Source organism: Cebidichthys violaceus, unplaced genomic scaffold (genome assembly GCF_023349555.1).
Source record: "Cebidichthys violaceus isolate CVI_PGR_0920_01 unplaced genomic scaffold, fCebVio1.0.p SCAF_16, whole genome shotgun sequence".
NCBI classification, from domain to species: domain Eukaryota; kingdom Metazoa; phylum Chordata; class Actinopteri; order Perciformes; family Stichaeidae; genus Cebidichthys; species Cebidichthys violaceus.
In genome coordinates, this window is record NW_027176329.1 from 8,546,240 (window position 1) to 8,572,664 (window position 26,425).

General features: G+C 41.4%; 1 protein-coding gene across 1 annotated transcript; it reads left to right on the forward strand.

The window, feature by feature from the left end:
• The first annotated feature begins 1,590 nt into the window (after window positions 1–1,590).
• On the forward strand, window positions 1,591–24,532 carry dnah3 (dynein axonemal heavy chain 3). The gene is made up of 61 exons (XM_068710594.1): window positions 1,591–1,692; window positions 1,810–2,017; window positions 2,172–2,217; window positions 2,321–2,489; window positions 2,590–2,782; window positions 3,043–3,238; window positions 3,597–3,722; window positions 4,452–4,647; window positions 4,761–4,940; window positions 5,059–5,189; window positions 5,280–5,385; window positions 5,484–5,662; window positions 5,825–6,009; window positions 6,185–6,308; window positions 6,634–6,787; window positions 6,896–7,040; window positions 7,152–7,363; window positions 7,509–7,600; window positions 7,837–7,951; window positions 8,160–8,276; window positions 8,816–8,995; window positions 9,096–9,232; window positions 9,472–9,673; window positions 9,830–9,922; window positions 10,179–10,289; window positions 10,403–10,517; window positions 10,607–10,805; window positions 10,967–11,075; window positions 11,203–11,316; window positions 12,323–12,499; window positions 12,640–12,731; window positions 12,843–13,062; window positions 13,174–13,308; window positions 13,519–13,630; window positions 13,792–14,033; window positions 14,153–14,253; window positions 14,378–14,483; window positions 14,599–14,728; window positions 14,804–15,037; window positions 15,131–15,234; window positions 15,325–15,619; window positions 15,743–15,922; window positions 16,010–16,133; window positions 16,231–16,387; window positions 16,477–16,620; window positions 17,013–17,679; window positions 17,757–17,922; window positions 18,040–18,256; window positions 18,348–18,530; window positions 18,642–18,840; window positions 18,980–19,493; window positions 19,597–21,224; window positions 21,388–21,613; window positions 21,697–21,941; window positions 22,094–22,210; window positions 22,377–22,534; window positions 22,836–23,003; window positions 23,126–23,268; window positions 23,382–23,586; window positions 23,725–23,862; window positions 23,978–24,532. Exons 1-61 carry the CDS (start codon window positions 1,591–1,593, stop codon window positions 24,329–24,331), a joined length of 12,117 nt encoding a protein of 4,038 aa, XP_068566695.1. The 3' UTR covers window positions 24,332–24,532.
• Window positions 24,533–26,425: the final 1,893 nt, after the last annotated feature.

Consider the following 26,425-nt stretch of genomic DNA (forward strand, 5'->3'; position numbering starts at 1 on the left):
CATGGGTCAAAATCTAAAAAAAATGTGCTCCTTCTTATTGCATTCATCTGTATTTGTATTTTTGTAGTACACAGTGGTTTAGGTGACAGGTGATTCGTAATGGCAATATACTAAAAACTGCATTTTTGCCCCCTCGTGAATATGTATATTAAGAGCCATGTGGTTGCAGAGTGGCTACCAGCAGAGGGCAGATGACGACAGCTGAATAGTGATGCTTCCAGGTAAAGTGTCAGGTCAAACCATTCAAACAAACCCAGAGTTTTGTTCTTTGTTGTGTCACTGCCTGCTGTGATAGTGTAAGCTAATATGTTGAGTTACGTTAAGAGCTCTGTAGGAAGCAGTGTTCCAGTGTATGTGTCTGGCGCTTTTATTGTGAAGGATGAAAGGGAAAGAGGAGCAAACGTGTGTGAAAAGAGAATAAAGTTGCTGCCATCTTGGTGCAGTCTACGAAGCCCCGTGCTTATTACTTTATCACTATTATAAAATATAGGCGCAACATAACCGCTGCCACCAATGTAGGTGAGGGTTATGTTGCACCTATACTTTATAATAGTAATAAAATGACAAACAACTTTTCCTTTTTCCGTTTCATCCGTCACAATAAAAGCCCCAGACACATACACTAGAACACTGCTACATAGAGAACTCTTAACGTAACTCAACATAATAGCTTACAATAGTTTTGGTTGTGACCATATTACACACAGAAATATCTAATATTTATCAGGGAATAACCGCCCACCACATAGTTCAGCTTTTCTGATAGTAACAAGGTGGTTGGGTTACTACGGAGACGTCCCTGGATAAGATCAACAGTGTGTCAGTTTACAGCAGCGTGAGGCTTTTCAAAGCATTTACAGGGCGAAACTTAAGTAGCTCGAAATAGTTTATGTCATTTTTACATTAGAAAAGATGAACCTACTTCCAAACTCCGCGCGCAAACTTGTGTTGCTGACAAACACATACAACATTTGAGCTTAATGCTACGAAATGAATGAAATCCTGCCGATATCCGACGTAACCATACAGAGCAACCGATAGAAGGCAACGGTCTAAAATGATATTAACGGTCAGTTACAACGGTGCCTTTCAGCAACAAGATGGAAAGGCAAAACGCTGAGGAGGTAACGTTTCTTTTCTGTTGAAAAGACGTTTAATATGTCCTCATGTAGCTGAATATTTAACTATCTTAATAGACTGCTTAATACTGTATTTCATACCTTCTATCTGTCTAGGTTTGCAGTTTCGTTGAACATTGTTGATATATGGGTTGATTCTGAAATGCACTATTCATTAGTATAGCCAATATTTTACTTTAGTACTTACTTTACTTTTACTTTAAAGGTATACTCAAATGCACATCATATAAAATCATATAAGAAGAAGTAAAGTATTGTAATAAATAAAATACAGTGTGCACTAATAGCTTTTGAATAAACAAGGCTTGTATCAAATTTAATTTGAATTTAATGTGCAAATTAAAGTCAAGTGAAACTGTCAGTGGTTAGGTTACATGGTTTATTGTCATTGTACAACACCGGGTTTGTTTGTTTGTGTTTTTAACATTTACTACTTTTGTCTGAACTACAGATGGAGGAGGACTCAATCTTCAATATGAGTCAGAGCAGAGGATATCCTTTTCCCCCACCTTTGCCCACGACTTGTAGTGCAGAATCATCAGAAGTGTATCAAGTAAGAATGTCACTCACTGTATCACATAAACAAGCGCTTTAGAGAACACCGGTTAAACACATGAACCTTTATGCTACCGTACATCATCTTATCATTCAAGTTGTTACTTTACCCCAGATACACTTGAGGAACAGCCATCACCCACCCATTCTCCAGGCCAATTCTCGGACACTAGCAGTTCCCTTTAAAGAGCTGCGTCACCGCCGTACTCCCAGTGAGTCTATTGGAAATAACTACAGTCCCCGGGCCCAGAACCTTAAGATTAATAAACTCCAGCACAGACGACGCCCTTTACGTCAATCCTTGGAAAAACCAGCAGGGCAATGTATCCTTTTTATGTTGAAATCCAGGTCTTTGTGACTAAGGGAAGGAAACTGTATACTTTTGCAATGTTCTTTCCTTTTTTTTTATCTTGTTAGAATTTAAAATGTGCTCTGGAAACTTCTCAGAATGGATTTTGATCTTAATCAGGCTTTTAGCATCAACCCCATCTGGAGGGAGACAAAGAATAAGACCAAGAAGAAGGTTATTATTCCCTTAAAGCGACACATTTCAGCAATAGCTCATTTTTTTTTAATAATGTTCTTTTTCTTGAAGCACTTTATGTGATTTGTTCATGCTTTCACAGGGATACATCTTCTCATGCTTTACTCTCACGTAGGCCAGAGCCTAGATCAAGAAATGTTGTCACTCCCAGCAGCCGACCCATGAGTCCTCAGGAGCAGCTGGACGTCATGCACAGCCAAGAGGAGAAGACGAGGGCCATGCAGACAGAACCGACGCAGAGAGACCTGGAAGCAAGTATCAGTTATTTCAGTAATGAACGTGTCAGTTGCTGATTAGACTCTTTTGAGTCACTTCTTTGACACATTATTAATCTTAACTTTTCTCACACAGCGGTATATATACTATATCACCAATGGTGTCCCCAGCTGTGTGCTGGAACCCCAGCCACCCCAGCAGATGATGAACATCATGCGCCTGCTGCCTCCCGAAACTGAGGATAGGAGTAAACACCTCAAGATTATGAGGGCAAACATAGAAGAAGAGGTCAAAAGAGAGCACAACCTCAGCCTCAAGCAGAGCATAGGTATAAAAGAATAAAGTCTTCTTTAATGACTTTATTTGGACATTCTAAGCATATGCCAGTTTCACTTTAAAAGTGATTTTATAGACTGTCTGATCACATTAAACACACAAAAAAGGATTCTTTAATACATGTGCCCATGTGGGTTTAAAAAACTAGTCACTCTAGTTGGTGCTTTTGTTAATTAATATTTCACTTGCCTTGAAAATTACATTTCGTCAGTCTGTTCAATCTATTTTGTCTTCCATGTGGTTCCTTGACAGTGGACTACATTCTGATGGACCCATCTGAGTGCCAGAGACTGTCCATATCCAGCATCCCCAAGCCTTTTCCCAGGAGGGTGATCCGTGGGCCGGTGCCTTGGGCAACTAGTTACAAGGAGGTCCACACGTGGCAAAGCCAACATCTGTTTACTGTCAGTCACATTATGGTCCGACTACAGGATGTCTGGCTAAACAGGTAATACAGAAGTGTGCATTCAGTGAGAGTTAGATTATATTTTTACATATTCATTCAAATCCTACTAAACAGTCTGAACATCAGCTTCCTTAATGTTACAGTAATGTGGCTATATATATATATTTATATATATATATATATATATATATATATATATATATATAAAAACAGAAAAAAGACGGTGAACAATGTGTACATTTGAATTTCACAAAACAACGCCTCTGCATCTAAATAAAAAAGCTTTTGTAGAAAGCTTTCAGCTTCTTTGTGTACACATCATATATTTGATAATATATTTTTATGTTCAAACAAATATAATAAATACAAAGTCAAATAAATAGATACAATCTTATTTCAGCTTCTCATCCTTGAGATTTATTGGACTGGAAGACCTTTTCTCCACCAGCCTCCCCCTCCTGCCATCTGAGTTTGAAGAGTTTGTCCAGAGACGGTGCCAAACCACGAGAGATGAACTGGTCCAAAAGTGAGTACTGCCAACTTGCCAGACTGTCTCAAACCAGCCAGTCTGACTTTCAGTGAGGCCATAATGTGATGTACAGACTTAATTATTTAGGATGTCCTTTCATTGGCTTGTAGGTCTACGGTATGTACACAACCAAGAGAGCTAATCCTGTTGTAGGTGCAGTCTCATATTACCACCTTGTCCACTTTGTCAGAGCCAGGCGGCCTTTCAGGGGATTGCTTTACACACACTGCCTCACTTTAGGATTCCATTGCATCCTTTGTTGTGTGACTGTTGTATAGCCTGTTAGGCCATGTAGCAGCCCTGTAGGATGGCTGGCTGCAGGAATGAAATATGAGCCACTGTAATTTGTAGAAGCATAGCTTCTATTTGTTTCTCTCCATGTTAGTAATTTGCACCTGCTTGGATACCATTTTTCTGCAGTGTCTGAGTCTCCCATGCCATGCCTCTGAATACAGAGGGCATTATTTGTCTCTATGGGGTTGTGTAAACGGTAATAAGAACCCAGGAATAAATAAAGCAAATAATAACTGCAGTCAGTAGAGCTTTTATTCAATAGACACCGTGGATTTGAAACAGAAAACTGTGCAGAAAGCGCTTCAGGTATTTTATTATCACACAGCGGATTATGATTACAGCAGAAAGACCATTTATGACCACCAGTGTTATGTGACATAAAAAAAACAATACAAAATAGCTCAAACTGAACTCACAATCATCTTCTTTCAGTTGGCTGCCTCACTGTGCTGCACTCATTGACACCTTCAAGGACCTGTGGTTGTCGCTCATACCCCAGAGTGAGCAGGAGGCTCCAGTTAGAGTCAAGGAGTTCTTCAGCTGTGTGGCTGCTCTCATGTCATTGCAGCTCCGAAGCTTGGTTGTAGAATCGTTACAGGACCTGTTATATTTCTTCACTAAACATGAGGTTTGGACAAAATTTGTAGTTGTTACATTTTTTTCTAAACACATTATGATAGTCTTTGAAATTGTGAGCGAGGAGTCCCCAAATCTACTCTTACTGTGTTCTGTGTTCTTCAGGACGGCAATGACTTTGGCAAGGTGTTTGATGAGATGAAGTATGTTCAGTCTCAGGTGCTGCTGGTTGAGCTACAGGTGAATGAGCCTCACATTGACTTTCGTCCAAGCTTTCAGGAATGTTGGGAGCTCATTCACAGAGGCTTCATGGAAATCATCAAGAGTGCTGAGAAGCTCCCAAGGGTACAGTATTCCCTTTAGCACCACAAGCTTTGATAATCTATTTTAGAATAAACAATACACAGTGTTGCTTCTGCTTTGATACAACGAGTATGATCTGCAACTGAAATGCTTTTGCCAGGTGGAATGTAACCTCTTTCCCGATATAAAGAACTTGTACCTACGGACCGTCGGTCCTAATGAGTCGCTGGTTATAAACCTAGTCAACAAAGCCAAAGACGTTTTCCACAAGAACACCGTGGGACCTAAGAAGTAACGACACATGTTGAATTTATGCCTTTCAACTACTCTGATGTACTAGCAAGTGTAGAGGAGTTGCTAACTCTACATCTCATTCTTCAGGTATTTGAGTGTGTATCAGAAATACAGCAATCTACTGGACCATACAGCGAAGCAGGAAATCTCAGCTTTTCTCAAAGAAAGGCACTCGTTAGAAAGCTTTAGAAAGGTATTAAACCTTTCCATCTCAAATCTACACTGAACGGTTTCTGTTTTCAATTGGTCTTTGCTGTCTACCAAGTCCTCTCTCCCTTTTTCAATCCTCAGCAAATTGAGTGCTTTAATCGTTTATGGAAGGAGATTGCCTCACTGCATGTCACGGTGCCCTTGTCCATGTTTTGTCTGTATGCTGGCAAGCTGAATGATGACCTGTGTGACCGTGCTGAGAGACTGAAAGACAAGACCATCATGTTTGAAGTGGAGGAGAACCGAGAGCTTAATAATGGGTGAGGGGAAAATCTCCGCCTCCTTAAACTTTTCTAACACGAACAGTAGAAAGTGTTGATTAAATTCAACATCTTTTTTTTTTCAAACAGTTGTTTGAACAGCAAATCAGCTAAATGTTTACTAAAACTTTAAGAGAGAGAATATCAACCATTCTTTCCCAGGATCTGTCAAAAGTATGAGGAGATTTCTGAGACCATCAGAAGCACCCCAGAAACCACAGAGGAGTTGGTGTCTCTCAACCAGTACATTAAAAAAACCAGTGATGTGACCATTCACAAGCTGATAGATGAGATTGATGAGGCAAGATACCGCGTCAGCTTCCTCCTGGACTATGCCACTCTACCCCGTATGTGAAACCTCTCATGGTATTTTGCAATTACAGTCAAAAGAAATGACATGCAATCAATCTACACAAATAGCACAATTCAGTAGATGACATTTCTTTTTTTTCTTTTATCTGTGTAACTTAGGCCCTATCCACAATTTGTTTGGCTTTTATTTGGTTTTCTTTCTTATTCTAGCTGATGACTTGAGGCTGAACTCCCGTGTTTTCCATTGGGCCGATCAGATCCTTACTGAGCTTGAAAACAGCAATACTCATCTGGCCACCATGACAGAGCAGGCTCAGGACTGTCTCCAGACAAGGTTAATAATCACTTTTCACACTCTGTCTCACACAAGTGTCAACACCCACAGCTGAATGTGATGTTTTCCAATGGTTGGTCCCTCCTCTGCTTTACCAAGGCACCAAAGAGTGTCCTACATGAGAATTGCAGTAAATTCAAACAAAGATTTTAAAACATCCCTTTACATTAGGATAAAAGTCACTGACATCTATAGGAACAGCTGCTTTAAGAATCCCAGAATCTTACCCTAACTGTTCAGAAAGTGTGTCAGTCTTCTGTGATGCACCACACTAAATATAGTGTCTCCAAAGCGAACAACTGTTACTTCCATTTGATTATCTCAGGATGTCAGATTTTCACCAGAGACTGCAGGATGTGGACAAGGAGATACGGGCCTTTGAGAAGAAGAAAGTGTTTAACATGGAGGAGATGAAGAACAATGTGAGAATTCTCACTCAAATCACTGCCAACCTGGAGGCTGCTGTCACTGAACATGAGGTAAAAGATGTTTTAGATACCGTAAATATGCACATGGTTATGCTTTTGATTTCTAAGCTAAGATACCCAAGCAATATGGAATATGTTTATACCACTGATATTCTACAGGATATCAACAATGAGCAGACTTTATTGGAGAGGGAACAGAGACAGTTCTCTTTGCTCCAAACTCTGATAGCTGACAAACAACCATATGAACAGCTCTGGACCACAGCACTAAACTTTCAGAGCATGTCAGAAGAGTGGATGAATGGTATGTGACTCACACTGTGAAAATAACACCCATTTCTTTCAGTTAGCAAGTGCAAGTAGGATGCACAGCTGTTTTCACATTGCTGTACTTTGCTTATCATTTAACTTCTAGGTCCTTTCCTTCACCTGGATGCTGAGAAAATCTGTGATGAGCTTGACACAATGTGGAGAACCACGCATAAACTGACTAAGTCTTTCTCTAATCTTCCTGGGCCTTGTCGGGTGGCCGGAACCTTCAAAAGAAAGATAGAAGAGTTCAAGCAGCACCTACCCATCCTGACGACCATCTGTAACCCCGGCATCAAAGACCGCCACTGGGAGGCGGTCAGCTGAATTTATGTTTTAGTTCCATTAGATCATCTGATAGAAATCCCGTGTCAGATTCACTTTGTGAGGACCGAGTGTCCTGCGTCTCCTGTGATCCGTGAAGTTAATGTGAATAATTTACGACACCTTTGTCTGTCTACAGATTAGCAGCATCGTGGGCTTTGCTGTCAAACCGGATGTGAGCAGCTCACTGCTGAACATGTTGGACCTGGGGCTTTCCAAGTTCTCTAATAAGTAAGACACTCTACTGACATTACACTGTGTTGGAATACATGCCAGGAGCAAAATGAATGTACTGTGTTATAAGGAAAAGAATGGCTTTTAAGGAAAAGTGACCCTCATGGAAATATTCACCAATATCAGAAGGTGATGTTGTTATGGCTCCGCACCGGTGACAGCCATGGCCGGAGGCCTCAAGGTTGTTTAGAATTGATTAGAATTTAATAATTCTAGTTTTACTTCTGTCCTAGGTTGGAAGAGATTGGAGCGTCGGCCAGTAAGGAGTACTCTCTGGAAAAATCCATGAAGAAGATGATAAGTGAATGGGCTGAGCTCCGGTTCTCTTTCACTCCGTACAGAGATACAGTATGACAAACACAATAATCACATACTTTCACAATAGACGTACCGCAAGTGGACTGCCATTGTAAATTATTACATCTTCAATGTTGAAATGTTCCAAGAAATTGACACGTTGGTTACGTTGCCGTCACTGCCTTAAACTCTAGCCATGAATTTCCATACAAAACATTGACATCAACTTGTATTAAATACATTTTATATTTCATCATAGGGTACCAATATTGTGTCAGCAGTCGATGACATCCAAGTGCTTCTTGATGACCACATCATTAAGACACAGACCATGCGAGGTTCACCTTTCATTAAGCCAATAGAGACTGAATGTAAGGTAAGAAATGACACCACAAGTCACCCATGGACACCTTTCGACTTTAGAAATGTATATGAAAGTCAAAGAGCCATCATACATAAAATTAGTTTGTTTGGTTTTGGAAGTCTGTGTGCACCTCTGCCAACTAAAGCCAGATGGATATGTAAGCACAATTTCATGCCAGAACAAGTAAGAAAATTGCCTGTTCTGCATAAACACAAACTCAGCTGTGCCTCTCTATACACCAGTGGAAGTGGCTTTGTCATAAAATTACCAGACTTCAAACAACCAGTTTTAGGAATGCAGGATAACATAATCATATAAAACACAGTAATCTTCTGGATCCAAATATATTTCATGGACTAGATTATCATATTTTTCCTTTTTGGGGCTTCTTGTTTGTAGTCATTTATTTCTTTATATGTGAATGAGGTAGGCTTTTGTAGGATTGTTGTTGCATTTTGTAAACTATACGTACTTTACTTTTATCTATGTGACACAACAATACCTTGTTGTTGCTATAATTCTGTTATTCTCACCATTACTCTCCTACCCAGCTTTGGGAGGACAAGTTGCTGAGTATGCAGGACATCCTAGACTCCATGTTGAAGTGTCAAGCTACTTGGCTCTACCTTGAACCCATCTTCAGCTCTGAGGACATCATTGCCCAGATGCCTGAGGAGGGACGCAAGTTTGCCATTGTGGACAGCTACTGGAAGAACATCATCGCTACGGCGGTAAGATTCTCTTGAAACACAACTTCTTTTGAAGGTTTGCAAGAGTTGAGTCTCACGCACAATGCTTCACCATGGTGCCTTTGTGATTTCGCTGGTCCAGGTTAAGGATACCCATGTGCTGGTGGCTACAGGTCAGCCAAACATGCTGGCAAGGCTACAGGAGTCCAATGTGTATCTAGATCACATTCAAAAAGGCCTCAATACCTACCTGGAAATGAAGAGGCTTTATTTCCCAAGGTTTGGACCACTAGTACTATCCCTAATAGTACATTATAATAGCTTTGATTTTGTCCGTCCACTAAATTACTCTTCAGGGAGGTTAAAAATCTACTTACAAAGGAGAACACTTTAATTTTGCCTACAAAACATTACAGACACATGACACGGTCAGCCATTATATTAACTTTCTTTTTAAGGGTCTTAGTCAAGTGATTGTTATGTTTCATCTCTCCTCTTTATCTTCATCATATTTCCAGGTTCTTCTTCCTGTCCAACGACGAGTTGCTAGAGATCCTCTCACAAACTAAAGACCCAAGGTGTGTGCAGCCTCACCTGAAAAAGTGCTTTGAGGGCATCGCCAAGCTGGAGTTCACTGAGGACATGGAGATCATTGGCATGATCAGCTCTGAGAAGGAGACCGTGAGCTTTACAGAAAAGATTTATCCAGCTCAAGCCAAGGTATAGAACAGTGTTTCTATACATTGTGTCGTAGTTGTGTTATATATGTTGACATTAAATTGATATATATGTATGTATCATACCTATTTTATATTCTTATATTGCTTGGACATAACATGTTGGAAGTATGTGGTGGACTGTTTCTATTATTTTTAGGGTATGGTAGAGAAGTGGCTGCTGCAGGTGGAGAACCTAATGCTGAGGAGTGTTCGACATGTCATCCATAAAGGAGTGATGCAGTACACAGAGGTATTTTGGGATATTACAATTTATTTTTTTTATCTATGATGAGCTTGACTGACAATAGATGCAGACAAGTCATGGCCAAACTGGGGAGTGGGTTTAATTATTATTATTTTTATTAAACCATCCATTAGTTCTTTGGAGCAATATTAAAAGTAATGAAAATAATTATAATCATTACCATTTATTTGGGTTCAGATAGATATAAACAGTGTAAAAACATTTTCTTTACTGTGTAATATTGTATCTGTTTGTGCTGTAGTTGCCCAGAAAGAAGTGGGTGTTGCAGTGGCCTGGCCAAGTTGTCATTTGTGCCTCCTCCATCTTTTGGACTAGTGAAGTATCTGAAGCCATACAGACTAACTCACTGCCAGTCAGTACATCCACTGCTAACTTCCACAAAGAGAGACACCTTTTAAGCCCAAAAATGTTATGATTATTACACTGTAGTCTAACCTGCTGACTGATTTTCCATTCCACCTAAAGGCCTATGTGGAGAAATGCAACGCTCAGATTGCTGACATTGTGGAGCTGGTGCGTGGGAAGCTGCCAGGAGGGGCAAGGATGACCCTTGGTGCTCTCACTGTTATAGATGTTCATGGTAATATAGCTGTTCTCTTAAAGGGATCAAATATGATTTCTTGATTACATTTAGCTTGCAGAAAATCTCATGCTCTTTCCCTCTACCAGCTCGAGATGTTGTGGCAAAACTGGCAGAGGACCGCATCTCCTCTCTGAATGACTTTGCGTGGATTTCTCAGCTGCGTTACTTCTGGGAGGATGGAGAAGTGATGCTGCGCATGATCACCACTTGCTTGAAATATGGCTATGAATATCTGGGCAATTCCCCCCGTCTTGTCATTACACCGCTTACTGACCGCTGCTACAGGTAACTTACAGTCTATGTGATCCCTTATCCTCATCTTATGGATGGAGAGCTGCAAAATACAATACCATAGTAAAAATTTGATTCTAACATACTGTAACTTCTAAAGTTGATGACAAAAGATCTTTCATTGCATTATTTTTTTTAAATAACTGCTACGCCAGAACTCTAATGGGGGCTTTGAAGTTAAACTTGGGGGGAGCTCCTGAGGGTCCTGCCGGCACTGGCAAGACTGAGACCACAAAGGATCTGGCAAAAGCTTTGGCAAAACAGGTACACCAAAATGGTTTTCAGTTTCATTTTATTTCTTAATACTGACAATAATACTGCGTTTGTTGTTTCTGCACACCTGCAAATTTTTGCAATTTCCTGTATCTCATCTCGACTCATCTCGTCTTAGTGTGTGGTGTTCAACTGCTCCGATGGTCTGGACTACAAGGCCATGAGTAAGTTCTTCAAAGGACTGGCACAGTCTGGAGCTTGGGCCTGCTTTGATGAGTTCAATCGTATTGAGGTGAGCACACAACCTTTGTTATACTGGTCAAATCTGTGTGTATATCTGTGGAATCAAATGACTCAAATACTCTATCTGCTTTAACTGAATAGTAGCTCAAGTTCCATGACCAAATATTCTATTACTATTCGGTTTAGTATTGGTTTGTGTTGTTATTGTCAAAATGTTAATGATAAAACTTTAATGGTCTGTTTGGCCTCTCAGATAAAGAATCAAGTTCATTATAGATTTCAAATCAAGTTTGCACAACTACATAATAACAAGACCTGTTTTCCTCCACCACAGACACCAAGCTAAATTTAGATCATTTGCAACTCAGCAGGATACAGAGACACTGCTTTTGATTTTATGCCAAGTTAATTGGATTATTTTAATACTCTTTAAAATGTGAAATTGCAGTCCTTAACTCTGCATTGTACTGGCTTAATTTTTAACATAGAGTCAAATACAAGCACCTTTTTATTTATCAGAATGTCCATTACTTCATATCCTGTCTTGTGCTCTCTCATCTTCTATTGCAAAAATGCACCATGTAAAAGGGCACCTTTAATTTGCAAAATATGATTTACATCTCCATGTTCTATTTTTAATCATGGCAGAAAAAAACACATGGTATTGACTGTTTTGTATCCAAGTAATAAGATGGCAAACACACCTGCACTTATGTTGTCTTAGTGTTTGCTGTTTAAATGCAAAGAAAAGCTACTTCACAGCTAACAGCTCCCACTTGAGGATTATGGTTAGCCTGCAAAATGTATGCTTGTGAGGGAATTACAATCCATTTCAATATGGCACATTTGCATCTTAAAACTCGTAAATATATCGATAAATATATTTATAATACATATAAATTATGTATATGATGATGGCCTGATGTTGATGAATATTATATATTGTTATTTCTCAGTCACAATGCATTCCAATTATTGTGTCTAATTAAAGCATTAATGCATTTTACTAATTTGTTCACATAGTTAGTGATCATCTGTTTGCGTGTGTTTCACAGGTGGAGGTTCTCTCTGTGGTGGCTCAGCAGGTCCACTGCATACAACAGGCCATTGCCAAGAATCTGAAGACCTTCCTGTTTGAGGGGACAGAGCTGTCACTCAACCCAACCTGCTCTGTGTTCATCACCATGAACCCTGGCTATGCTGGCAGGGCTGAGCTCCCTGACAACCTAAAGGTACATCCCTTTAGCACTATAGCATAGTCTTAAACATTACTCAACAGAGCAGAATCTGATGATGAGAAAAAAATGGGAAAAAAGTAAAGAGAGAATAAGATGCTGGAACTAGATATACACCCGTCACTCTTGTCTTGTAGGCTCTTTTCCGTACAGTGGCTATGATGGTGCCAGACTATGGTCTCATTGGTGAAATCTCATTATACTCCATGGGCTTCATTGAATCTCGCAGGTATGTGTGAATGATGTCCTGGACAAAATCATTTTATTAACTATATTTTTCGGGGCTAGATTTAGCTCCCGCTTGGTTTACTCACCAAGGCTCATACATCTCAAATTCCAGCCTGGCCCAGAAGATTGTGGCCACCTACCGCCTGTGTTCCGAGCAGCTGTCCTCCCAACACCACTATGACTACGGTATGCGAGCTGTGAAGTCTGTGCTGACTGCAGCAGGGAATCTGAAGCTGAAGTACCCGGAGGAGAATGAGAGCGTGCTGTTGCTTAGAGCGCTGATGGACGTCAACATGGCCAAGTTTCTGGCTCAGGATGTGCCACTGTTTCAGGTGACAGATTTTGAAGCAAATACAATTGTAATTTCTAGTATTTGTTTTTTCTGTGTATGGATCAATTTGTTTACAAATTACTCAGTTTGATTCTCCCTCTGCTGCCCACAGGGTATCATCTCTGATTTATTCCCTGGCGTAGTTCTTCCAAAACCAGACTATGATCTTCTCCTCAAGGCTCTTAATGACAACGTTGCTAAGCTCAACCTCCAGTCTGTTCCATGGTTCATTGGCAAAATTATTCAGGTACCAATGAGATGTTTGGCTAGTTGTTTTTGACCATTTCACAGTTGCAAAAATAAACATTCCAAATGTGTCCAAGTTTATTTCCTGAATGACTTCAGCTGACAGGAAGTAAACATGGACCCAAGCTGTTGCCAAGCAATACAACTATGTTAAAACTGTATACTTGTACCACTTAAATGTACTTTGACTGTGATTTGTGATGATGGATAGGTGTATGAGATGATGTTGGTACGCCATGGCTTCATGATAGTAGGAGACCCTCTCGGAGGAAAGACTTCTGCATATAAAGTTCTTGCTGCTGCCCTCGGAGACCTTTATGAAGGTTGGTATTTCAAAGAAAATGTATCTTTTAGCTGAACTATGTTTTTTTTGTTTGTATTGTTTTTAATCATAAATTGACCCCTAGCAAGTGTTTAGCAAAGATATGATTCTGTTTCGGTTTTGATTTATAATAGTTTATTCTCTCTCATTTCACTTTTTCAGCCAAGTTGATGGAGGAGTTTGCTGTGAATTACTGCATTATCAACCCCAAGGCCATCACCATGGGCCAGCTGTATGGCTGCTTTGATCCAGTCAGCCATGAGTGGTCTGATGGAGTGCTGGCCACCTCCTACAGGGATCAGGCAATCTCCACCTCAGAAAATCGACAATGGATAATCTTTGATGGGCCCATTGATGCTGTCTGGATTGAGAACATGAATACTGTGCTGGATGACAACAAGAAGGTACTGGCCACTTTGATGCATTTAATGAAATTGTATGCAGACATTCATAGTTTTTGTAAAGGATTTCCCTCTGATTTACAGCCTTTAAATAAGATGCTTCTGTCTTGTTCACTCTCCAGCTTTGTCTGATGAGTGGTGAGATTATCCAGATGAGTAACAAGATGAGTCTGATCTTTGAACCTGCTGACCTGGAGCAAGCCTCTCCAGCTACCGTCAGTAGGTAAGTAGAACAGACAGAACCCGCACCAGCAACTGTAGTATACAATGTAAATATAGAAAGCACACATTTTGAAAGTTTAAAAGTTACTGTATTGACGTTTTTGAGTGTAACCATCTGCCTAAAGGTGTGGCATGATCTACATGGAACCTCAGCAGCTGGGCTGGTCTCCTCTCAGAGATTCCTACATGAACACACTGCCTGAAAGCCTGAGCAGTGAACATAGAGAACTGGTGAGATCTCAAACACGCATTTGTCTGAATCTGCTCATTGATTACAGTTTTTGTCACTTTTTAAGATGTCATATGATGTGTCTTATAACCGCTTCTTTGACCTTTTGTCCCACAGATAGTGGACCTGTTTGATTGGCTAGTTCAACCCTGTCTGGACTTTATAAACAGGGAGTGTCGCTTTGTGGTTCAAACATCTCCCATTCACTTAGCCTACAGTCTAATGAAGTTGTACACCTGCCTGATAGGTTAGTAAGAATTATATTTAATTGTTTCTTTTCATCAGTGTGAGCGTATGTGTTAACATTCCTGTCTATACCCAGATGAAATTTCTGCGTCAGGAGTCGATAGCACCCAAATGTCCTGCCAGCAGATCACCAGGTGGCTGCAGGGTCTGTTCCTATTTGCGGTTGTATGGACTTTGGGTGGAACCATCACCGGGGACTGTCGTAAGAAGTTTGATGTCTTTTACCGCAATCTGATCATGGGCATGGACGATGAGCACCCTCAGCCTAAGACTATCAAACTCAAAAAGGACAACATCATCCCTGAGAGAGGTCACAAAATTGATTTACGTACTTTACTATACCAATTAAAAAAACAGCTTCTTTAACATTAGTAATGCCTGACGTTTACTTATTGTTTTTCAGGCACTGTCTATGACTACTACTTTCATAAGGATGGACAGGGACAGTGGAATATATGGACTGATTCAATCACAACTGAAGAAAATGTCATTCCAGTTGCAGCCAATGTGAGTGTGTTTATATCACAGAGGTTAACTGCTGCTAAAGAGGCCACCGTGAATGTCCATGTTCACTGAAACTCTACTTAACCTTACCAGGTGTCAGACCTCATCATCCCAACTATGGAGACAGCACGTCAGATTTTTTTCCTGCGTACCTACCTGGCACATGAAATACCCATGCTGTTTGTTGGGCCCACTGGCACTGGCAAATCTGTCATCAACAAAAGCTTCTTGGTAAATCTGCCTAAAGAGCAGTACACACCAAACTGTATCAACTTCTCTGCCCGAACCTCAGCGAATCAGACCCAAGACATCATCATGGCCAAGCTGGACCGAAGAAGGAAGGGCGTGTTTGGACCTCCTGTGGGAAAGAAGTGCATCGTCTATGTTGGTAAAGATAGACACAAATACAGCATAATCCTATACTGTTGGGTTAAAAGTGGATCATTGAGTGCTTTATAATCATTCACTTTTCATGTACAAGTTGACTGTTATTGTTATCTCCTCTACATAGATGATCTGAACATGCCAGCGAAAGAAATCTATGGCGCCCAACCCCCAATTGAGCTGTTAAGACAGTGGATTGACCATCATCACTGGTATGACAAGAAGGACACCTCCAAACTAAACATAGTGGACGTGCTGTTCATGTCTGCAATGGGGCCTCCTGGTGGTGGGAAAAATGACATTACAAGTATGTTTGAAATAATTATTTATTTGGTATTAGTAATTTCATTAAAGAAAGCAGCTGGCGAAATTGACAAAATGTTTCAAATGCTAGGCCGCTTCACCCGCCACTTGAATATCATCTCAATTGATTCCTTTGATGATGAAACACTGACCAAGATATTCAGCTCCATTGCTGACTGGCACTTCAACAAAGGCTTTGATGCTTCTTTCTACAGGTAACTTGTCAAATATGTATTATATTGTCAACCAGTAGTAGAATGATTTAAATTGTCTTTGTCAGAAAGATTTACTGTATATTGACTTATGTCCTAGGCTAGGCAAGATCATGGTCCAGGCCACCATGGCAGTCTATAAGGACACCATGGACAGCTTCCTCCCCACCCCGTCGAAGTCACACTACATCTTCAACCTGCGGGACTTTTCTCGAGTGATACGGGGTGTGCTCTTGGCTCCACATACACACATGCAGGTAAATGAGGAAACAATAGTGAAATGTTTAAGTTAATTGTTCTGAATTGATGTATCTCGTCATCATGTATGTTGTCCTATTCGTGTCAGGATGGAGACAAACTGATCCGCCTGTGGATCCATGAGGTCTATCGTGTTTTCTATGATCGACTGATTGACAATGAAGACAAGGAGACATTCTTTGGCATCGTAAAAGAGAGAACCTCAAACTTCTTTAAGCAGAGTGTGGAAAAGGTACATACAGTATATGAAATCTCAAAAATAATCTCAGCTATTCTGCATTTTTTTCTCAAATTCTGAACTAATATGACTGAAATTGCATTGATTAAAAGATAGTAAAAATATCAGTTTAGTAGATTATGGTCAAAATCAGTTTAAAGGGGCCAAATCTGAGATTGGGAGCATTTTAATTGCCTCTTAACGGCTCTCAACATGTCGTTAGTGAGCCGCAGCTAATGGCTAACAGGTTACAGCACTGCAGTCGCAAGGTTTGTTTTAGAAAGTCAGATTAACAAACAAACAAACTGGGAGAGAGGCTGCTGCTTTGTCAAGTGTAGTGTGTAGTGATTTTGATTTTAAATTATAGTGTCTGTGTTTAATCCTAAATCTCTCCTATTGTTGTCTAGCTCCTGAGCCATCTAAGCCCAGATGGCAAGGTAGCAGACGAGAGCATCCGTAGCTTGTTCTTCGGTGATTTTGCCAAGCCTGATTCAGATGTTAAGGCCTACAATGAAATCACAGACTTGTCTGCCTTGCAAGAAGTGATGGAGTTCTACCTGGATGAGTTCAACAACTGCAGCAAGGCACCAATGTCCCTTGTGATGTTCAAATTTGCCATTGAGCACATTTCCCGCATCTGCCGTGTGCTTAAACAAGACAATGGCCACCTTCTGCTCGTTGGCATTGGCGGTTCGGGGCGTCAGAGCGCCACTAAGCTGGGCACCTTCATTAACGATTACGTCCTGTCCCAGATTGAGTTGACCAGGAACTACAGCTTGTCGGACTGGCGTGATGACCTGAAGCGGATTATGCTTAAAGCAGGCATAGAGGGAAAGAACCTGGTGTTCCTGTTCAATGACAGCCAAATTAAGGACGAGGCCATGTTGGAAGACATCAACATGCTGCTTAACACTGGTGATGTGCCGAACATCTTTGCTGCCGATGAACGTGCTGACATCATAGAGAAAGTGCAGGGAATCGCCCGGCTTGAGGGCAAAAAGATTGATGGCACTCCGCTCTCAATGTACAATTTCTTCATTGATCGTGTTAAGGCTAACCTTCACATTGTGCTAGGTAAGCACCTTTACGTGGACTTTTTCTTTTACTGATTGAAGTTTTAGTAAGTAACTGCGAATTATTCTATTCAACAGCCATGAGTCCTATTGGTGATGCATTTAGGAACCGCCTTAGGATGTTCCCCTCCCTTATCAACTGCTGCACCATTGACTGGTTCCACGCATGGCCAAATGATGCTCTGGAGATGGTGGCCCACAAGTTCCTGGAGGATGTGGAAATGGACAGTGATATCAGACTGGAGTAAGGACATAAAAAGGATGACAAAAGTAGTACTCGTCCCAGCTGCTTAAAAGTGGCATGGACTTAATTTGCATCTAGAACTGTGTAGTATGCCCACATTTTTTTCTGTGATCTCAGGGTGGTGGAGATGTGCAAGACCTTCCAGACAAGTGTCAGAGAGATGTCTGAAAGGTACTTCTCCAGATTGAGGAGACACAACTATGTCACACCCACCTCCTACCTTGAACTCATCCTCACTTTCAAGACTCTGCTCAATGTAAAGAGGAATGAAGTGGATACTGCGAAAAACCGCTACATCGCTGGACTCCAGAAACTGGAGTTTGCTGCATCTCAGGTGATGCACCCTGTCTAAGAATATCTCCTTGAATCTTTCCTTGTTTGTCTGAGCAAATTAATGGTATAGACACATCATACTATGTCCACAGGTGTCAGTGATGCAGGAGGAGCTGACAGCTTTGCAGCCAGAGCTCATCCAGACCTCAGCTGACACAGATAAGATGATGGTCAAGATAGAGGGCGAAACCGTAGAAGTGGACGCTAAGAAAGAACTTGTGTCTGCTGATGAGAAAGTTGCTAATGAAGCAGCAGCTGCAGCTCAAGCCATCAAGGTATAAATGTATTTCAGGAGATATGACATATTTTGCCACTGCAAAATGTCCATAATATATGTAGGGTTCAAATCTGTTCATGTATTTAGACACAGCTTGTTTGTCTTTCAGGATGAGTGTGAGGGAGACTTGGCAGAAGCAATGCCTGCATTGGAGGCTGCCCTGTCAGCCTTGGACACATTAAAACCTTCAGATATTACAGTAGTTAAATCAATGCAGAACCCACCAGGTCTAGTAAAACTTGTCATGGAGTCCATCTGTATCATGAAGGGCATCAAACCTGAGAGAAAACCTGATCCCAGTGGCTCAGGTGAGAGTACAGCTTTGACTGAATGATTTTTATATGGCATTATTCTCATTGATAAAGGTATTGTACTTTTGGAAAAAAAATGATCTGCTCAATATGAGATATGATAACAGCATCACTATTTCATGAAAATATATTGCAGGTAAGATGATTGAGGACTTCTGGGGCCCATCGAAGAAGCTCCTTGCAGACCTGAAGTTTTTGGAGAGCCTCAAAGCCTACGACAAAGACAATATTCCTGCCCCGAACATCAAGAAAATCAGAGACAAGTTTATCAACAACCCTGAGTTTCAGCCCTCTATCATAAAAAATGTCTCCTCGGCTTGTGAGGGTCTCTGTAAATGGGTGCGAGCAATGGAAGTGTATGAGCGTGTAGCCAAAGTGGTAGCCCCAAAGAAGGAGAGACTAAAGCTGGCTGAGGATGAGCTGGCTGTACAGATGGGAATGTTGACAGTGAAAAGAGCTGAGCTGAAAATAGTGGAGGACAGACTTCAGGGCCTGAACAATGACTTGGCAGCCATGATTAACAAGAAGAAAGAACTGGAAGACAACATTGAATTGTGTTCTCAGAAGCTGATCCGGGCAGAGAAGCTGATTGGAGGACTGGGTGGGGAGAAGGACAGGTGGACAGAGGCTGCAAGGCAACTAGGGATTAGGTATGTCAAAAGATACATATACTGTATATTAATCTTTACAGTAAATCATGATATGCCTCAAGTTTGATATTAATCAGATTGGTTCTATATTTCCCCTCTGCAGATACACCAACCTGACAGGTGACATACTCCTCTCTTCGGGAACCGTATCTTACCTTGGGGCATTTACTGTCGACTACCGTATAGAGTGCCAGAAGCAGTGGCATATTCTGTGCCAGGAGAAGAAAATCCCCTGCTCTGCGGACTTAACCCTCAGCAACACTCTGGGTAACCAGGTGGCCATCAGGGAATGGCAGATTGCTGGACTGCCAGTGGACTCCTACTCCACAGACAATGGTATCATAGTGTTTAACTCCCGTCGGTGGCCCCTAATGATTGACCCTCAGGGTCAAGCCAACAAGTGGATCAAGACCATGGAGAAGGCAAATAAACTTGCTGTTATCAAACTTTCTGATGCAAACTATGTGAGAGTTTTGGAGAACTGCATCCAGTTTGGAACCCCAGTTCTTTTGGAGAACGTCAGAGAGGAACTTGATCCGGTACTTGAGCCTCTGTTGCTGAAGCAGACCTTCAAACAACAGGGTGTGGAGTATATGAAAATAGGGGACAATATTGTGGAATATTCCAAAGACTTTTTGTTCTACATGACCACTGGACTGAGGAACCCTCACTATCTCCCAGAGGTGGCTGTAAAAGTCTGTCTGCTGAACTTCATGATCACGCCACAAGGCCTACAGGACCAGCTTTTAGGGCTTGTTGCAGCCAAAGAGAAACCTGAGCTAGAAGAGAAGAAGAACCAGCTCATTCTGGAGAGTGCTGCCAACAACAAGCAGCTCAAGGAAATTGAGGATAAGATCTTACAAGTGCTCTCCTCCTCACAGGGGAACATCCTCGAGGATGAGACCGCCATTAAGATCTTGTCATCCTCCAAAATCCTCTCAGAGGGGATCTCAGAGAAGCAAAAAATTGCCAGTGTCACAGAGAAAGAGATTGATGACACTCGCATGGGTTACCGTCCTGTGGCTGAGCACTCTTCCATTATGTTTTTCTGCATCTCAGAATTGGCCAACATCGAGCCTATGTACCAGTACTCCCTGACCTGGTTCATCAATCTCTACCTGTATTCCATTGCCCAGAGCTTGCAGAGCGATGATACAGAGGAAAGGATCAACAACGTTGTTGACCACTTTACCGTCAGCATCTACAATAATGTGTGCCGCTCGCTTTTTGAGAAGGATAAGGTGCTTTTCTCTCTGCTGCTGACTGTAGGCATCATGCAGGGTAAAGGCCGGGTTGACGACAAAGTCTGGCGCTTTCTTCTAACAGGTGGCATTGCTTTGGATAACCCTTACCCCAACCCTGCTCCAGAGTGGCTGTCTGACAAATCCTGGTCTGAAATCGTCAGGGCGTCCAAACTTCCAAACCTGGATGGTTTCTTTGAACATGTCCAAGACAACGTGTCAAAATGGAAGAAGCTCTATGATTCAGGAAAGCCCCATAAGGACCAGTTGCCTGACCGGTGGAGTAAGTTGGTGGGAATGGACAGGATGGTAGTAATCCGGTGCTTCAGGCCAGATAAAATGGTTCCAGCAGTGCAGGATTTCATAGTGGATAACATGGGACAGGCTTACATTGAGCCGCCCACCTTTGACCTGGCAGGGAGTTACAAAGACTCCAACTGCTGCACTCCTCTCATCTTTGTGTTGTCACCAGGATCTGATCCAACTGCAGGTGATTCATCAAATTCTTGTGACCTTTCTACATTTTAACACACAATAGTCTAGAACCATCTGCAATGTAGAATTAAATACAGAGGGATACTTCGTTCAGAAGTGACTTGTGGTTTTATGTTTGGATGCCAAAAGTTTATTACAGTATTGAATTGTTTCTTCAGGTCTGCTGAAGTTTGCTGATGACCTAGAAATGGGGGGCAGTAAGACCCAAACCATTTCTCTCGGACAAGGACAAGGACCCATAGCAGCTCAGATGATTGACAAAGCCGTCAAAGAGGGTACCTGGGTGGTACTGCAGAACTGCCACCTGGCCACCAGCTGGATGCCTGCTCTAGACAGGATCTGTGAGGAGACCATCACCCCAGAGAACACACATCCTAGCTTTAGGTAACAGACATTCATTGAGTTTAACTGAAACGTGTTCTTGCATGAAGAAGACGATAAAGGCAAGTATCTTTTCTTCTCCGCAGGTTGTGGTTAACCAGTTATCCATCCGACAAGTTCCCAGTCAGTATCCTGCAGAATGGGCTGAAGATGACCAATGAGCCTCCGAAAGGAATAAGAGCCAACCTGTTGCGCTCCTACCTGAGTCACCCCATCTCTGACCCTGCTTTCTTTGGCAGCTCCAAGAAGCAGGTCGTTTGGCAGAAGTTCCTGTTTGGTCTCACCTTCTTCCACGCTCTTGTACAGGAGAGGAGGAACTTTGGACCTCTGGGTGAGACCTCTGTTTGACCCTTGTGTGATGTATCATTTTAATGTAAGGGATATTTGAAACATTTTTGTAATCCTTTAATATTTATTTTTCGTCCATTATTCTAATTTTATGTAAAACAACCCTGTTGCGGTTGTTGGCCTGTTTTCTCTCAGGTTGGAATATTCCCTATGAGTTTAACGAGTCTGACCTGAGGATCAGTATGAGGCAGATCCAGATGTTCCTGGATGAGTATGAGGAGGTTCCACTGGAGGCCCTCACATACCTTACAGGTGAAAAAAGATATAGTTGTTAACACAGCATGACAGTAATTATAATGCATATATAAAAATGTGTATTCAGCAACATGGCTCAAACCTCTCAACAAACATCACAACAATCTGCTAGGATTTCTAGTTTTTGTTTTGGCTTTAATGATCTCTTTTCTTCTCTTCTCAGGGGAGTGCAACTATGGTGGCAGGGTGACAGATGACAAAGACAGGCGTCTACTGATGTCACTTCTGTCCATCTTCTACAGTTGGGACCTGATAGAGCAGGAGGGCTACCACCTGTGTGAGGGAGATCTGTATTATGTCCCAGCTCATGGCCCCTATCAGGTACTGTCAGAGCTCTGGTCATTCCTAATTAATGCTTCAGTGTATAACTGCCATAAAGCATCTGTCTTCTTATGTCATGGTGGGCAAAGTAAATCCAAGCTTGCAGTTCAAATAAACACAACAGCAGCACATTTCACTGATTACCCAGAGGAGGATTGATGAGTTTGAGCTGGGATTAAATCTCGATCATTTTTGGCTTTAGGGGCATTGTGTTGAAGATCACTTCTAGAACTTAAGGACTTCTTTAATCATCCTACCTGATTAAGAAATATGTTTTCAAAAATTATTTTCTTTTTTCCAGACATATGTTGACTACATACGCGGTCTTCCAATTTGTGCCGATCCTTGTGTGTTCGGGCTTCATAGCAACGCTGACATCACAAAGGATCATCAAGAGACCAATCAGCTCCTGGATGGAGTACTGCTGACTCTGCCCAGGCAGACGGGCGGCGGTGCCAAGTCTCCTCAGGTTTGCACTGCCTGTCTGAAACACGCAGACTTTTATTTTACACTCTTGGCTTCTGCTTATTTCTCTGAGGAAACACTACATGCAAATTTGTTGTCTCACATTCATGCTTTGTCTGTGCTTAGGAAGTCGTAGATGAGCTTGCAGAGGACATTCTGTCTAAGCTGCCTGCAGATTTTGACATTCAAATAGTGATGGATAAATACCCAGTCACGTATGAGGAGTCCATGAATACTGTTTTGAGGCAGGAAATAATCCGCTTCAACAGGTAATAACAACTTGTGCTGCTATGCGATTAAATATTAATGTCGGTTATTTATTGCTCAGTTTGTGCAGGACACACAATTAATACTTGATGACATTAATCTCCACGCTTGACAGACTCACTCATGTGGTGCGCCTCAGCTTGGTAAACATCCGTAAAGCTTTGAAGGGCCAGATCGTTATGTCTGCCGAACTTGAGAACGTTTTCAGCAGTATGCTGGTGGGCAAGGTGCCCGCTATGTGGGCAACCAAGTCATACCCTTCTCTCAAGCCATTGGGGAGCTACGTGACTGATCTCTTAGCCAGGCTGCAGTTCCTACAAGTAAGAATTAGGATTGTTGTTAGTTTTAAAGCTAATCTATTACATTCTGTTCGTAGTATGTATGGAGAATGGATTACATTACTTTTTTTATTAAATATACTAATGCCTATTCATATCGTTGGATATCTGTCTTGACAGGATTGGATAGATAACGGCCCACCGACAGTCTTCTGGCTGTCTGGCTTCTACTTCACCCAGTCGTTTCTTACTGGCGTGGCTCAGAATTTTGCCAGGAAGTACACCATCCCCATAGACTACGTTGGCTTTGAATTTGAGGCATGTTATAATTTTTGTAACCTTTCTCAGTGTTTTTTGGTCATATTCAATCATAATAAATGAATAATAATAGGAATGTATAGCGTGGATATTCACGCTCAGAGTGTTGTTCCAGGTAACCAAAGAGGAGACCCATATGGATGAGAAACCAGAGGATGGGGCCTATGTTAAGGGTCTTTTCATGGAGGGGGCTCGCTGGGACAGAAAGAACATGGTCATTGGAGAGTCCCTCCCCAAGATTCTCTTTGACTCTTTACCCATCATCAAGCTCAAACCGGGAGAAATGGCCAAGTTTCAACATGAAAACAACTACGTTTGTCCGGTTTACAAAACAAGCGCCCGCAGAGGGACTTTGTCCACCACTGGCCACTCCACTAACTACGTCATGTCCATCGAGCTGCCCTCTGACAAGCCACAGAAACACTGGATTAACCGCGGGGTGGCATGCCTCTGCCAGCTGGATGACTAAGAGCTAGCATCAACCGATTCAATATTCAATATTAACATATTAAAACACTGTATATGCCAAAGAAATGTATTTGTTTGTATGCCAAAGAAGCACAGATGTCAACTGAAACAAGTAGAGGTTCTTAAGCTTGGTTGAAAGCATACACTGGTAACAATGACCACAATCAATAAAATGTTTCATCTTGAAAGACTATTAAGTCTATTAATGTTGCATAACCAGCGTGGTTTATTGAGAATGGAGTTTACTTATACATTAGATTGCAGCATAGAATTTCCTCTGATAATTCAAGATAATTGACCCCTAAAGTTTTAAACCAAACCAAAAGTTCATAATATATACTAGCTTTGAGCTACACAGTAAAAAGAAGAGTCATTGTGTGGATGTGGAGAATTTATTTTAAAACTTAAGAGATATTATACTTTTTGTGAAAAAACCTATTTAATTTTAGTTTCATACTGATTTTAGTCAAAGGGCTAGTAGCTGGTGGGATCGCGTTATGAAAAGAGCTGGTGCCGATATGTTTTTGCACTACTGCACTTTAATCAACATTTCTAGTTTCCATATGGCTGTTTTGTTTCAGGTGGTAGGTTTCGCAACGATTTATTACTTAATACAGTCAAAATAATAGAACAAGTGGATGGTGTCAATTTATGCAGCGCTCTCTCAACTCAGCAGTGTGTTCTGATGACAAACACTAGATGGCAGCAAAGGCAAACCAGTATTCCACAGGGGTCTGAACTGGTACCCACAATGACAATGTCTGCTCACTACATCCTCACTGATTCAGTCTTGTACCATTGCTATATGTATTTATATATATTCTAGCAGCCAAACTGTGTAAGTGTGGTCTTAATTTTGAGAAACAATCCCACTAAAATATAGTTGTTGGGACAGGAATTGCCAAAATATCTTGTCCGTGGCGCTTTGATAAGGAAATACTGATCATTAAACATGTCTCATCTATCGCACTGCAGAGGGTTTTGTCCAGATTTAGGACGGAGACGTTTTGTGCAAAGCAAGAGCAAAAACGTTTGTGATAAGTGTACCTTGCCATCACTGATGATGGCTGGGAGTGTGAGTTATTGCCTTTCTCTGCTTACAGGCCATTACATCACGGGATGCAAATCACCACTGAGCCTTTTCACATTGGACCTGATTCAACCAAACGTAAGTGAGGAGAATGTGTTTACAAAAACACCCCAATGGTACAGTTTTACATAGTCAACCCTATAACTTTAGATCAGATGGTTGGTGAGTGTTGCCGCCTGGCTGATGCCGTATTAATGTCAGCATTGCTTAATGCACTCTGCAAGTCAGCACTTGTAGGTTCAATCATAATTCATCAGACATCTGAATTCAGCGTCTGCATCAACAGCCACCCTTTTATTGGTCGTAAAAATACTGCAAACATTAAATCTATATATTATAAAATGCAGCAGATGCAGGCTCCTGTGACAGATGCTACTAATTCTATGGTGTGTTTTGAAGTTACACAAATTGTACATCTCTAAGAGACCCTCTGAAGTCACGACTTTAGAGTTGATCCTCTGTCTATAGTCCCTTCAGGCCTCCTTAAGCTAATGTGTAAATGTCCTCCAGAGAGAGCCTCCTGGAAAGCTAGATGATCATTTCCCTTTAAAGAAAATGAGCAAACTGAACTGCCAGGAGAAGGAAAACACAGGCATGTCCTCCAACATGTTGTGAGAGTGTGACACCTCTGTTTACTCAGTATTACATTACCAAAATTCTACTTTAGTTCTCTGAACAAGGACGCCGTGGTGGCAGCTTTTATTGGAGTCACTAAATTATGTTAATGTTGAACTGATAACGAAATGGAAGAACCTCCTGTGTTTTCAGATAAGGTCCCCCTCAATGATGAACTCTATACGAGACTGTGTTTTATTATGGGGGAAATTACACTGAGAATGGTGGGAACCTTCATCAAATAAATCACACAGCACATTGGTTTTGCCTCAGTGAATGTTGCACTGACCTTGATTTGTGCAAGTATTGGTATAACTGTGTGTCAACAAGCAAAATCATTTCAGCTATTTAGAGCGTGGTGTTTGTCTTGCAGAGTCACAGAAACCCTGC